Source organism: Pteronotus mesoamericanus, unplaced genomic scaffold (genome assembly GCF_021234165.1).
Source record: "Pteronotus mesoamericanus isolate MK-2021 breed Mesoamerican mustached bat unplaced genomic scaffold, CSHL_Meso_final contig_163, whole genome shotgun sequence".
Taxonomy (NCBI): Eukaryota; Metazoa; Chordata; class Mammalia; order Chiroptera; family Mormoopidae; genus Pteronotus; species Pteronotus mesoamericanus.
The window spans coordinates 20459886-20474341 of record NW_026555064.1 but is presented as its reverse complement, the minus strand read 5'-3'; the positions used below and the strand labels follow the sequence as shown (position 1 = coordinate 20474341).

Below are 14456 nucleotides of genomic sequence, written 5' to 3'. Positions count from 1 at the left end.
AGTCTGCGGGTGCAGCCCACGGGCAGAATTTGGCCCTCCTCCCAAACAACCTGTTCTGCCTCACAGGGACACACCCTGAGCCATACCCTTGACATGAGGGAGCCTGTAAATCCGTGTCACTCTCCATCAGCACGCCCCACGTTCACTGTGCCAACAAAGCCTTGGCTCCATCCTCCATTCCATCCAAAGCCAACCACTTCTCCCCAGCTCCGCGGACCCAGCCTGTTCTGAGATGGCCTCATCTGTAGTTCGGAGATTCGCACTTCCATCCCTGTCCCCTGTGCTCTGCTGTCAAACAACGCCACGCACCCTGTGTGCAGATCCAGTCAGAGGGCTCTTGTCAGAAACCGGGCCGTGGCTCCCCTTCCGCCAGAGTTCAGGGCTCTGGCGTAAGCAGGCCTCAGGACCTCAGCTCCTCCCCCTCATTCTGTGACAGGTGGACCGGCCTCCTTGCCGACGCGCTCGGAGCCCTTGTGGTGACAGTCCCTCATCCATCCACGTCGCCAACTCCGGCAGTTTATTTGGCTCTTTGCGCAAATGTCACGTTTTTTAAAAGTCCACACCAAAAGCCCTACATAAAGATCCACCCCTTCTCCATCCCCTGCAGTCCTGGGCCATTACTGGGATCCGATTTTTTTTAAACCATAGCATCTGTAATGTTATAACTATGATATAATTTACTGATTTCATTACATCTGTGGTCCTCTCCTGCTCAGATAAGCTTTTTGAATGCAGATGTGTCTGTTTTCTTTCATCAATGTGATCCACATGTACATGTCTAGTCCCTGGCACGTAATAGGTGCTCCGTAAACACTTGTTGAAAGAATGAATGAATTTCACACTAAATAACTAGGAAAGGAAAAAAGACAAAGGATAATAGTTTTAACATTGCATATTTTCTACATTTAAGTGTAAAAAAAGTATAAATTTTTACTAATCTATAAATTTAGTTAACAAAGATATATATTTCCCCAATTATGCTGACTTAGAATTCTGTCTTTCCTATAAAAAGAAACAAATTCAGACTTTAAATAATAACAAATTCCTAATAAAGAATTAATATTAGCAAAATAGTTTTAAAATGTAGGGCAAAAAGCAAAAAGAAAACAAAACCCCAACCTGCACAGAGCGCTTTCCATCGACCAGAGCGCTCTTGGACACCGCCTGCCACCGCCACCTGCAGGCAGACGCAGCCAGCTGCCCCTCACAGACCGAGAAACGGGTTTGGGAAGGACCAGCAACTTCCCGAAGGCACAGGAGACGCAAAGTCAACAGTGTGAGATTTGAGCCAGAATCATGTTTGTCTTCTGCCTAATATCATTCTCCTTCCACCAGCTGAGAGTGTGGACTCTGAGCCAGTCAGGCTCCACTCCAATCCCAGATCTCTCCTTAGCTTAATTCCCTTATTTCTCTGGGCTTCAATTTGTTCATCTGTTAAATGGAGATAATAATGGTAATCCTCATGCAACTGTGGTGGGGATGAAGTGTGCTCATTAATGAGCAGAAAAGTGCCCAATAAACATTAGCTATGATCATTATTATCACCTCCTTGAGGTAATAACAACAAATAACTGTCCTTTTGAGACCCCTTTTGTGTCTGCTCATTTCCTATAATGCCTCTCTTCAGACCTTCTTGGCCATTACTGTCCAGTGCCCTAAAAAATGATGCATGTTCAAATATTCATATTGGTTTTATCAAACTGACTGGATTTCAGGGATTTCTTCCAGGACTCTTTTGATTTCTAAAACATTCTGTTCATTTACATAAATTATCATACAAATGGAATGGTTTTAAATCAGAGAAATCTAAAAGTCATTTCTCTGGTTCTAATTCTACTTGGTTTCCTATGTATTTACTTGGATAGAATTAAGAAATAACTACTGAAACATCTATATTAAATTGAAGTATTCTCATATATCTTTTGAAATCTTTCACTTTAGTTTCAAAATAAAAGAATAAGGTACTTCTAGATTCAGCTCAAGCTTAAATTTTTCAGTGTTATACAACTCCTGTCAGTTCTTTGAGGATCAAATAGAAATTGATCAATACAGTCCTTACTATCTCATGAAGAATTTAAACATCTAATACTGAAATTCAAGGCAATGAAAATCTATTCCAATTATAAATATTGACTAACAGGGGTCAGCTCCAAAGTTTGTCATATAATTTTCTCTGTGAAAAGATTTCTATTATAAAATTTGAAATATACTCTCACAAGAGGGAAAAAAAAACCCCTCAATTTAAAGCTTTTGGTGAAGACAGAGGTTAGATGTGCTCAAGGTCAAAAAACATTTGCCATTTTTGCTTTAATATACTGACTTGCAATTCCTAGTTCTTTCTGAACAACGTGTAAGATTTCCCAAGATTTTTTTCACTGTTATCATCCCAGCTTCCCTGTGGAAGAAACACTTGCTAGCAAGACGAATGAGATGACACCCTGCCCTGGGGTGGACTGGGCAGAAAAATGGCGTTTCTCCAACAGATTCAGTGCGCATTGATACACGCCCCCCCCCCCCCATTCAAAAGGATCAACTTAAATACCTCAGATGTCAGGAAGTGTTTTAAATCTCTACTTGACTACTTTAGTATTTTAAAAACATCAAGTTCTCATATAAAGGAGGTCTGTGGTATTTCGATTTTATTCTTAGAATCTGCATCTGGGGCAAGTTGGTCCTTTCTAGATGAATCTAAGGTTTTCAATATTCACTATGGATACTTATATAAAACTAGAGTCCATCCTGGCTGGTGTGGCTCAGTGGATTGAGCAACAGCTTGTGAACCAAAGGGTCATTGGTTTGATTCCCAGTCACGGCACATATCTGGGTTGCAAGCCAGGTTCTCACTAGGGGGTGCTCAAGAGGCAACCACACATTTATGTCTCCCTCTCTCCTCTCCCCACTCTAAAAATAAAATCCAGAAGGTAGGTTGGTAGAGCCATTGTATATGCTGACATTTTCATGTTATAATCCACATATTCATTTACAAAACATTTATGCACAATAATAAATAAGTGTATTTAATTTTAAAACCTGTAACAGACCTAAATAATAGGGTAACACCGCCACCTAGTGGCCTGGTGAAAATGGACTGTTCTAATTTTCATTCTATTGTTTTATATGAACATAAACTTACCTTTCACTAATGTAGATATTTATAATCTTTATAGATAGTAGGTCAGAGGAATTTTAGATCTAAGCATTAGTGTAAATCATAAAACATTTATAAATTATATTATGGGGGAGATAAACGAGAATTTTAGCAACTGATCATTAAATTTTCAAATTATTTTAATGTCTAGTATAAAAGTATATTTTACAAATTAGTCTATAAATACTCTAAAACAGTAATAATATTTTTAGTTTTAATGTAATATATTGCTATATTTAGTATTAAATAATCTTTTACATAAAAGCACGCAAACCAAAACAACAGTCTCAATAATAAATACAGGATCACAAGTCATCTGGGAAGACAGAAAAAGTCAAGCTTTTGAGGTGGTAAATATTCAACGAACGCTGACTGCCTCACTCTGGTGGTGACAGGAGAGCCGGCTGAAGACCATGGGGCTCCTGGGCAGTTTCACGGCCTGTCTGCTAGACCACACGAGGCTCAGCACGTTTCTTGCTAAACTTCTCAATAAATACATATGCTTCAGATATTTAATAGAGCCACTTAACATAGTGCCTCAGCTCCAAAACTCCTTTGACCCACATGGCCTCACAATTCATTAATCTTACATGTCCAGTGTCCCCTACTCCTCTTGTGTTGTCACCCATTCTGACCTGGCTCAGATTCCATACAAACCTACAGAACTACATCCTTGCCCACATCCCCTCTCCCTGCTTCCTCGCCCTGTGAAATGATTTCCGTTATAAAATCATTTCCCTCTCAGTTGATGAGCCTACTTTCCATTTGTGGGGAGAGGATTATTATACGAGAACATTTTCAGTCCCCAAGACCACGTCCTCACCTGCCAGCACCTGGCCCATCCACAGCTGTTCCTGCAGCCAAGCTGCTCACCCGTTTTTGTGCACACAACCCCTCCCCTCCAACCAGCAGCTCACCAAATCTCTCCTGTATCACCAGTTTCTGCATTTCCCCTGGATCCTTCCCACCAGAATGCAACCATGCTTCACACCCTCACACTCAGAAATGATCCACTCTTGATCCCACATCCCTCTCCAGAGACTCCCCGTTTCTCATCTGCTTTAGAGCAGAAGTTCTCAAGTGAGTTACCCAAATCGAGTCTCTGCCTCTCCTCCTTGCGTTCTCTCTGAAACTGCTCCTCGCAGGGCCCCAAACACCATCCACTGCTACACCCAGCGTCATGTCTCCACCTCCATCTCATTGGTATCCTGAACAGCTGGTCACCCCCTTGCATTTGAAAAACATGCTTTCTGGCTCTCAGGAGAGGCACCCCACTGGCTTTCATCCTGACCTCACTCAACCTCTGCTGCTGTTTCCTGCTGCTTTTCCTTGTGGACAAATGCTGACTTGCCCAGGGCTTAGTCTTTGGTGCTATTTTCTGCCTAAACTGAGTCACTTGGTCTGAGCATGCAGAGTCGCGGCCTCCGGTACTGTCTGCTGTGGCAGCTCCCACATTTGCTCCTCCAGCCCTGGCCCCTCCCTCCAACTCCACTCACATGAAACCCACTGCCTATCAGCTCTATGCGAGCATCTGAAAAGCTTCTCCCCCTTGCCACCCGCAGCGCCAGGCTCTGGGCGCCCAGCCCCAGCCTGCTTCTCTGGCACCTGTCCCCGTCTCGGCCCACAGTCGAATTACCTGCAGCCTCCTCCCCATACCCTCTATCCCCTTCTCTTACATCCTGTGGCCAACGTGTTACATCGAACACTGTCTGCTGGCCTCATTCTTGTTCCTTGAACATGCAAATATGAGTTGCTGATTGCTGAGTAACAAATTACCCCCAAATGTACTGACTTAATCAACATTGTCTCCCACAGTCTCCGTAGGTCACACCCAGATCCAGGCAAGGCTTGGCCGGGTTCTCTGGGGCAGGGTCTCTCTCAGGCTGCCATCGCCAGGTAGGTGTTGGGCCTCTTGGGCTCTGCCTTCACACTCACTCCCCTGGCTGTTGACAGGACTCAGCTCCTCGTGGGCTGCTGGACTGCCAGCCTCAGGTCCTTACTGGATGTTGGCCAGGGGTCTCTCCAGTATAGCAACTTGCTTCATCAAAGCAATTCAAGGTGAGATGAAGAATGGTAGCAAGACACAACTCAGAGTCCTTTATAATGTCATCTCAGAAGTGACATGTCATTCTGCCACTCGAGGGAAGGCAGTTACATAAAGAAGTGGGAGACAGGAGGTAGGGACCCCTAGAAGCCTTGTAGAAAGCTGTCTCGCATAGCAAGTGTGAGGCCCCTCAGGGTGCACTGGTGCTGAGAATATTCTTCTTCCAGGTATCCACGTATTTCAGTCCCTCACCTTCTCCAAGTCTGTCACCAAATGGCATCTTCTCAGTGAGCCCCTCTCTGAACTCTTAAAATTATAATTCCTACCCCCAAATACTTCTTACCCCCTTCCTAGCTTTTTCTCCACAGCACTGAATGACTTGGCCACATTAATTTATTTATTGAGGGTGACCTGTATTTTGGCACCTTCCTGAGATAGGGCTACATTCCATCCCCTCCCCTGAATAGCTGCAGGTTAGCAAAGGCCACAGGGACATTCTGCATGAGATGGGCCCAGGGAAGCATAGCAGCCATCGGACTTTGTGCTGTGCTGGGAAGCTCTGAAAGGGCTCAAGGTGAGGCTGCAGGTCAGGCAACTTGTCCCTCCTGTGCCAGCCCACCTGGTGGGTGTTGGGTCCCAGCCAGCTCTGCAGCACAGGACCAGCTCCTCCTGTCGATGTCGTCTGCCATTAAGGTGGAACTCGTAGACCCAGGGAGAAAGCAGTGCAGTTCCTGACCACTCTCACAGTGCCCGTTCATCCTGAAGCAGCCCTCATTGCAGATATAATCTCCTAGAGGTTCTGTTCGTCTGACAAACTCTGACAGTCCTAGCAATTAATGTCTATTTTCCGCCACTAAAATGTAAGCTCTGTGAACAACAACAAAAAGTTGACCATTTTACTACTCTTGCCCCTGGATCTAGAACAGGGCCTGGTATACAGTAGGAACTCAGTAAATATTTATGGATAAACAATTTTTTAAAACATATGGCACAAGAATAAATATTAAGGATGACAAGAAAGGGAAAGGACCAATATACACTGATGTTCCAAAGGGAAGACTCCTGTAAAATACGAATAAGAACCTAGACAGGTCTTAATGGATGGGTAGGAAGAAGGGGAAATGCAGCCTATGCTATGAGATAGCATGAACAAAGACAGGAACAAACATGCTATGTGTTGCATACATTGGATGCCATCCCAGGATTAGGAATGTGACTGATCATCGGTAGACAAGTCATTACAGTTTTTGCAGCAGGTGACTCACATGGAGAAAATGGTGTTTCATCTTTCACAGATATACCCAAATGATTGGAAAGGGAGAGTTAGACAAGTGGGGAAACAGCTCAGTCCTATCGTCTTAGGTTAGTAGCATGACAATGGAGAAACGGTGGTAATAACATGGCAATTGTAGAAATCCTCAGTGTGGTTCATTGATATTCCTGATTCCCCTCCTCCTAAGCACGTAGTAGGGCTCCATTTCCCCACCATTTAGAAGTTGGATGTGGCTGTGAACTTGCTTTGGTCCATGAAGTAGAAAGCAGTGTGACAAGTGCCGCTGCACAACAGACATCCTTAGGAACAAGTGTGGCCTAGAAACAGGACACCTGCTGAAGGCCTCATTAGCCTGGGTCTCTAGAATGGACAGGAGCATGACAAGAGAGAAACCTTTGCTCTTTGAAACCACAAACAACCTGTGGCAGTTTTAACTTGCCAATGAATTTTTATACCCACTCTTCAAGAGATGGAGCTTCATGTCCTTCCCTTTCAGTGTGGCAGGGTTTATTAACTCACTTCTAACAAGCGATGGTGTGTAACTTTTCAGTGTAGGTCCTAAGAAAACTTGAACCTCCTCTCCTGGGTCACTCCTTTGGGGGCAGCCAGTTGCCAGACCATGACGCTCACGCAGACCAGTCGAGAGCCAAGTAGCGGTAACTTGCCAAGCTCATGCATGAGCCAGCTTGGAAGAAAACCCGGCAGCCCCATCAGCCTCCTAGCTGCAACCTCATGAGATCGAGTGTTAAGTTGCTCTTGGATTCCTCACCCACCGTTCTGTGAGATAATAAATGCTTACTGCCTTAATCCACGGTGCCATAGGCGAACTGACACACAGCAATAGATAACTAATACACTGACTAATGCAGAAATACACCAGAAACTGCAAATTGAGGGTGAGGAGACATCAAGGTTAACTCCGAGGCTTTGGGCTCTGAATTATTTGGAAAAATTGTGATCTCACTGGCTATCAGACCTCGATTCCGTTGCAGCTTTGAGGCAAGGGCCACGTCTGCTCATTAAATGCTTGCTGGAGTCTTGTGTTTAACAGCTGAACAGTGTTCAAAACTAAAAAGAATAGTCCTAGACAGAGGGGGCGAACTCTCTTCTTCTTGTAGACTCTATACTCTTATCGCAACTTTCTTAGCAGCACTTCAGGCTGCTAGTCCACAGTGACACATGGTCAGGTTCTCTAAGCACTTTAAGTGAAAAACAGCCTGCAAGCCATTTTCCTGACTATATTTCTTCTGGTTCACCTCAACATCCCTATGAGAGATGTGCAGTTGTTTCTGTGATTACCACAGTTTCTATACTAAACCACAAAAGGAAAGAGAGTAAGGAGAAGCACCAGAGTTGAAGAATCAGTATTCTATAATGAACTGTTTCAGTTCGCGTATCAAATGCAGAATTAAAATACTGTCCAGCCTTAATCTGATCACTTCCAGCAGCTTCATCTTGCACCTTTATTTACAATCAATTTTTAATTCTTCTTCCTATTGCCACATTCTCTCTTCTGAGTATTGTAAGTCTCTAAGATTTGGCTTCACCGTGGATAAATTAATCAGGCTTGATCTCAAATCCCCACAAACATATTGCCATCTTAGCCAAAAATTTCAAACGGTAGATAGAAACCATCACTGAAGCATTGCTTAAAATGGAAATGTAATAGACTGCAATGTTATGAATGCTTTTTTATTAAGCTCTATTTTAAAATAGTTTTGTATTTACAGGAAAGTTGAAAAGCAAGCTCGCGCATGAAGACACACTGGAGGTGGCTATGGGGTGCAGGAGGCACAAGCTTCCAGTTGTAAAATAAGTACTAAGTCACGGTATGTGATGTGTGGCATAGTGACTATAGTTAATAATACTGTATACCATCTAGTTGAAAGTTGCTAAGGGATTAATCTTAAAAGTCCCTTTAAAAGAAAAAAAAACTGTAACTATGTATGGGACTGTTTAACTAGATGTAGTGTGTTCATTTCACAATCGATACACTATCAATCATCGTGTTGCACACCTGAAACTAATATACCATACTATGTCATTTCTACCTCAATTTTTTAAAAAAGGATGAAAATAGATGGGAAGACATTCAGGGTAGAGGAAAGAATGCCCACAAAATGTGGGCGGCTCTGTCTCTGTCGTTGGTGTTTCCCTTAACCCAAGGGAAACTTCAATTTAAAAATCTCCATTGTTTGCGTTGGCTGGTGGGCTCCGTGGATTGAGTGCCGGCCTGCGAACCCAAGGGTCGCAGGTTCGATTCCCACTCAGGCCACAGGCCTGGGTTGCAGGCCAGGTCCCCAGGAGGGGGCGCTCCAGGTGCAACCACACATTAATATTTCTCTCCCACTCTTTCTCCCTCCCTTCCCCTCTGTCTAAAAATAAAATCTTGAACCAAATTCTTGTGTTTATAGCTTCGTACGTTGATGGCGTCACGGGCTGGCTTTGTCCCCCCCTCCCCCCAAATTCATTGGCTGAAGCCCGACCCCGGTGCCTCGGTTAGGACTGTACCCGGAGAGGGGATCTTGAAAGAATCCAGGCTGGACGAGGTGGCGGGGACAGCGCTCCCTCCCCGGGCGGCGGCCGCCTTTCAGGAGGAGGCTGGGACGCGCAGGGGCAGGCGCGCCGCCTACAGGCAGAGCGAGGGAACGACGCTGGCCTGGCCCCGGGAGGTCGGACTTCGCGGGTCCAAGCGCCTTCCCGCCGCTGTCAGTGCCTGCGGTCCGTACGTTGCTAGGACTGCCCGGTTCGGAGGCGGTAGGTAAAGCCCAATTCGCAAACTGCCCACGGCGTGGACTGGCCTCTGCCTTCGTTCCTGAGGAGTGGAGTGAGGCAGGGCGGGGCGAGGGGAGCCTGCGGACAGCTTTATTCTTCCAAATGGAAACGCCTTCCCAGAAACTCGCCCGTGGAGCGCTGCGCACCACAGCGGCGCTGCGCCCGGAGCCCGGAGCTGCGGCGCGGCCGCGGGCCGAGGTCCAGGCCGGCAGGGAGCGAGCGCGGGCCTCCCGCACGCACGGACCCAGTGGGCGCGTCCCTGCACGTGGGCAGCCCTGCACACGGGGAGCCCCAGCAGCCTGGGCCTGCCGCGTCGGGGCCGGCGCCTCGGGGCCGTCCGGCGCCCTCGGCCTGACACCGCTGCCCTCTCCCCTGACGGCAGCGTTCGGGGCGGCGCGCAAACCCCCTCACACGTCAGACCCGAACCCGCACCTGCGGCCATGCAGCCACTCCAGGGCCACGGAAGGAGCATCAGACACACACACCAGTCCGTCCCGTGTGAACTAACCTACCAAAAGGTGGACACGCGGGGAGCTATCAACCTGCCGTCTCTACAGTCACTACCCTGAACCACACTGCAGACTATCTCTTCAACTTCTGCAGCCAGCCGGCGAGCGTCAGGATTCCCGGCTCTCGCGAGAACTTTTTGGCTCCCTGGTATGCGCCTGCGCCCGAATCCGAAGCCGGGAGTGTAGCCCAGCGGAAGGAGGCGGAACGGGGAGGGGAGGGGTGGAGTGGAGAAAAGCTGGAAGCCCTCGGTGGGGAGGAGGAGGAGCCGGGGCGGAGCTGGGACGGGCGGGGCGGGGCGGGGGGGGCGGGGCGGGGCGGGAGGAGGAGAGGTCGCTTGGGCCCCGCCCCTCATTGCGCGTCCCCGGAAAGGCGTCATCCGCTGTATAAGAGCGCGTGCGCAGAAACGAACTTCCTTTCACCCGGGCCGCGCCGCGCGTAGGTAGCTGTTGGGAGTCGTGTTTTGTGCGCTGAGATGGAGATTAGGCCAGAACCTTTTGGCTTAGTCAGAATGCAGCGAACGCGGGAGACTTGTAGTGACGGAGCAAGGTCAGCTGCGGGAGTCTGCGGGCTGGGCGGCCAGAGCGCGCTCGGGTGCCGCTTAGGTCGCGCGGCCGCCACGTGGAACCGTGGGCGCCGAGTCCCAGGCCGCACGCATGCGCTTTAGTTTCGCGAGCAGCCAGCGCTGCTGACTAGTCCACCGAGGCCGCCACGTGGCCTTGTGAGTCCGCTCCGCCGCCGCCCGTCCCAGCTCCGACCAGGACCCCTGCAGCCCCCAGAGCGAGCCACATGGTGAGTGGAGTCGGGTTGTGCCTGCGGTGGCTTCGCGGGCGTGGACGTCCATGTGTCTTTGGGACCTGTCGGCTGTGGCAGTCTCCCTTCCTAGCCATGGAAGAGCATATTCTTGTTTATTGGCAAAGCTGTCACCATTTAATTGGTATCAGATTCTGACTTGCACAAGTAACATTCCTCACTGTTCAGGGAGGGTACTGGGTTATTGCGCAAAGATCTGTTTCTGAAATGTTGAATTAAGTGTTCCGATGGGTGACGGAAAACATAAGGTACGGTCCTTTTTATTCCTATTTCAGAGTTCGCCTTAATGCAAAGGAATTGGAAGGCCAAAATTGGCCCGTTTTTCTGCCCTTTTGTAATTGGAATGAGAAATTAGCCAACCGAAAAGGAAGTGGCTGAACCACCTGCTAAGACCGGCCTCCTGAGTTGTAAAGCTGTCCTTCTCTTGCAGGGACTGAGACACGCAGTGACACGAGGGGCGTCTCATTTAGCTTCCTGCTGCGCACGTGACAGGCGTGAGTTAGGGGTCAACAGCGCCGGGACTGAGCATCAAGTGATGTCATGGAAACTACCAAGGCCTGAATGGTATTCTTTAAAATAGAGTAAGAGAGTGCTTCCTTGTTCTGATGAAATAAAGTGCTTGATTCTTCTGGATATTCGGTGTGCCCCGGCTGATTAATAAGTGGGAAGGTGTTGCAGGTAATGGTGAACACACAGCTTCCTGTGCTGCTGTCCGGAGGGCGGGTGGCGGCGGTGTGGGTGAGCATTCGGAGGGGCTGCATCTTTTGCGGGTATCGGATGCGTGGAGACCAGGCTCCTCTACGGGGGAGAGCAGTCACCTAGCGCCACACAAAAGACAAGGCAACCGCACAAGGTGAAAAGCTATGCACTTTATTTACACAAATGTGCACCGAATATTTGTATCTTACAAAAGTTACGTTTAACAAATTTGCCAGAATAAAGGTTATTTTAGGAATCAACAGTTTGACCTCAAGGTTGCGGGAGCTGGACATCATGCGTACAATTTTAGCGTAGATGTTGCTTGCGCCTGCGCTGTGCTTGAGTCCTCAGGGCAGCCGCCCCTGTTAGGGCGCGTGGTCCCAAGCCCTCGCGCAGGTACGGGGCTGCAGTTCCCGTCTCTAAATGGAAATCTCTGGGAAGCTTCCTTTATTGAAAATGAGCTTTTAAGACAGGTACAGTGTTACCCACCTGCCTCAGCACTGCCATTCCCCAAGGTAGTGAACTGGAAAGGAAAGCACTGTTAGGTTAGCACCGGTTCTCTCTCAGAGCTAAGGTTTGCAAAGAGAGGATGTGATTTGATAGAGAAGGGCATTAACCGTTCTTAATCCTGAAATTCACCCCGACTGCACCGGTATGTGTTTAAACGTCTGTTCCTTGGCTGTGGAACTGTAAACTGCCTCAGGCGTTGGGACGGTTTGTGACATCAGCGTGTCTGAATAGGACTATGCAAGCATCCTGAGGGGCATGCCCTTGGCATCCCACCGACTTTGCACTGCCACCAGGAATGTGCTGTGAGGGCAGAGGGACCAGCTATCCCGCACCCATCTGAGAAACCACCAGAGGGAAAACCCTTCAGGCAGGAGAACCCTGGTAGGGACTGGGGGCGGGGAGGTGGGGCACAAAATACCAGGGTCAGCATGGGGACCCATCTCAGGAGTTGGTATACAGAGCCTTTCCCCAGCAGCCTCACCGTGTCCCGTCCAGGCCTGGCTTCCCATTCAAGGACTAGGGGTGCTGTCAGACTCAGCTTCCCGTAGCGTGCAGAGGTGCCTGGCCACTCGATGCAGTGCCTGAGCAGGTAACCAGTGGGTGAGTTAAACAGGGTGAAGGGTAGAGCTCTTCCCCACTGTGGAGGCTGGGAAACCTTTTTAGTGTATCAAGTGGGACTATGAGGCTAGTCTTGGGAAATAAATCTACAGGTTTGAGTCAATTACCATCAAGTTTCAACAGATGGCACTCGGTCCTAGTGCAGAAAAGAGCCTAATTGGAAGGAATAAATTACCCAGTTACAAATTAGAAATGGTTAAAAGTAACAGTAGATATGTCAACTATTCTAGGTAAATTAGGTTGTGATTCCAACAACTTGAATACATTCTTTATTGTGTTACCAGGAATTTTTCCACATTTTGCTAAGAACATACAAGGTAGCTAGAACATTTTCCTCACGATTGCCATAGTGTTGGTACAAAGCACCATCCAGGAATGTCTTAGGAGATTGTGACAAGGAACCTGTTCCGGTCTAGGAACGGAGCAGAATTCCTTCACCTCTTGGCCCTGGATTTCCTCACTAGACTGAGGCCACAGAAAACACACACATGAAAATTGTTTCAAATACAGGCACTTGATTTGAATCCATATATCGCTGACTGAATTATAAGGAATTCTCCCAGTAAAGGTTAAAATAGCCTTATTGCACGATCAATATGTATGCAACAATTTCCAGAGAGTTCTGAGAAATAGAAGAGACAGATACAGGTCAAATGAGAATGAATATGGTGTCCAGTGAAACTAGTCTGGGGCGGCGACAATGCTAATGAAGGGCTATCAGCACTGCCTCGAGGTCCGGCCGCACGCTCGCAGGCAGCAGAGGGGCGCAGTCTTCAACCCCAAGCACAGACACTGACCTCAGTCCCCGTCCGCTGGCACCTCTGGCTGAGTACCTACGTGGAGGTTGAAAATAGTATTTTCCCCTGAGGTTTCCATGAGTCACAGCTTGGTGACACTTTTTATCCAAGGTACAAAGGCTGAAACTTTGGTATAAACGCCCGGTGAATCCTTGACTCGGCAGCCGTGCCCCCAGGACGTCACCCCGTACACAGCCCAGCTGGCTCCCGGCCGCTCACACATGAGGGGTCCTCCGCTGTCACCCTGGCAGCTGTCCACACGGCTGTGTCCCTGGAGGTTCCCGGCACAGAGCATCCGTCCGGTGAAGCGGCCCTGGTAGCGCTCTTCGCAAAGCCTCTTGGGCAGCAGGGGAATGGCTGCTTGTTGCAGAGTTCGGGAATAGGCGCGTCCTGCCGAACCAGAGCGTCACAGTTAGTCAGCTGCTGGCTACGGGGCCCACAGAGAAGAGCTACAGCTGACAGTTCCAGGAACGCTTAATAGTCCTTAAAAGAACAGCCCGAGTGTGACACCAGTGCAGTTGAAATGGTAGACAATGCCGCCCCTGCCCCTCTGCTGCACCCAGCACGTCCTCACCTGCCCCCGCCCGCTGCTCAGCCCGGGGCGCCGAGTGTAGCTGACTGGCGCCCGTGGACTTGGGACAGAGGGAGAGCCTGCAGGCAGCTTGGGCGCGGGAGCCGGCGCCTGAATTCGGCCTGGGGAAGCCGAGGACGCACGACACACGCTTGCCGGCATGGTGTCAGCCTGCCGTCCTCCAAGACCCGCCTGCCTCCCTGACTTGAGGGTTACTGATAAATGACAATCGCATGTAAGCACGGAAGGTGGCAATAACTGTCCCAGACAGACACAGTATCTTCATAAAAATGATTCAGAAACAAGACATTCCCCGGTAGGAACCGGCTTCAGTTCAACCACTTGGGGTGACCCATGCGCTGGGAAAAGCCGCTCCTTTGTTGAGCGGCTGCAGTGGGTCGTCGCTATGTCATCCATGATACCGAAATCTCACCACTGTGCCCTGAGCCTGTTGACTCACCTGGAGGAACTCATCCCTAATAAAACACATTCTGTAAAATCTCCTTCCTTTGTCATTTCTATTATTTCAGACGTCATGTCCACAGGAAGGAGACTGACGTCCCTTAACAGAAACGTGCACCTCCTCAGGACCCGACTGCCCCGCATCAGCACAGAGCGCCGAGCAAGCGGGCCTCCGCCCCGACCCGGGACCTTCACAGCGCCCCAGAAACGTGCCGGTCGCTGACGGCGAGTCTCGGGGC

The 14456-nt window shown here is 48.9% G+C and overlaps 1 protein-coding gene and 1 non-coding gene across 2 annotated transcripts in view; one reads left to right on the top strand and one right to left on the bottom strand.

Annotated features, from left to right (window-relative positions):
• The first annotated feature begins 10585 nt into the window (after positions 1-10585).
• LOC129062809 (small nucleolar RNA SNORA24) lies at positions 10586-10716 on the top strand. The gene has a single exon (XR_008528311.1). It is a non-coding gene; the product is annotated as a small nucleolar RNA SNORA24 (small nucleolar RNA).
• Positions 10717-11752: 1036 nt separating this feature from the next.
• PRSS12 (serine protease 12) overlaps positions 11753-14456 on the bottom strand; it is a 44759-nt gene continuing 42055 nt past the window's right edge. Inside the window, exon 13 of the mRNA XM_054562135.1 lies at positions 11753-13574. Coding sequence (XP_054418110.1) covers positions 13267-13574 — 308 coding nt within the window. The 3' untranslated portion in view covers positions 11753-13266. The remainder of the gene's footprint in view (positions 13575-14456) is intronic.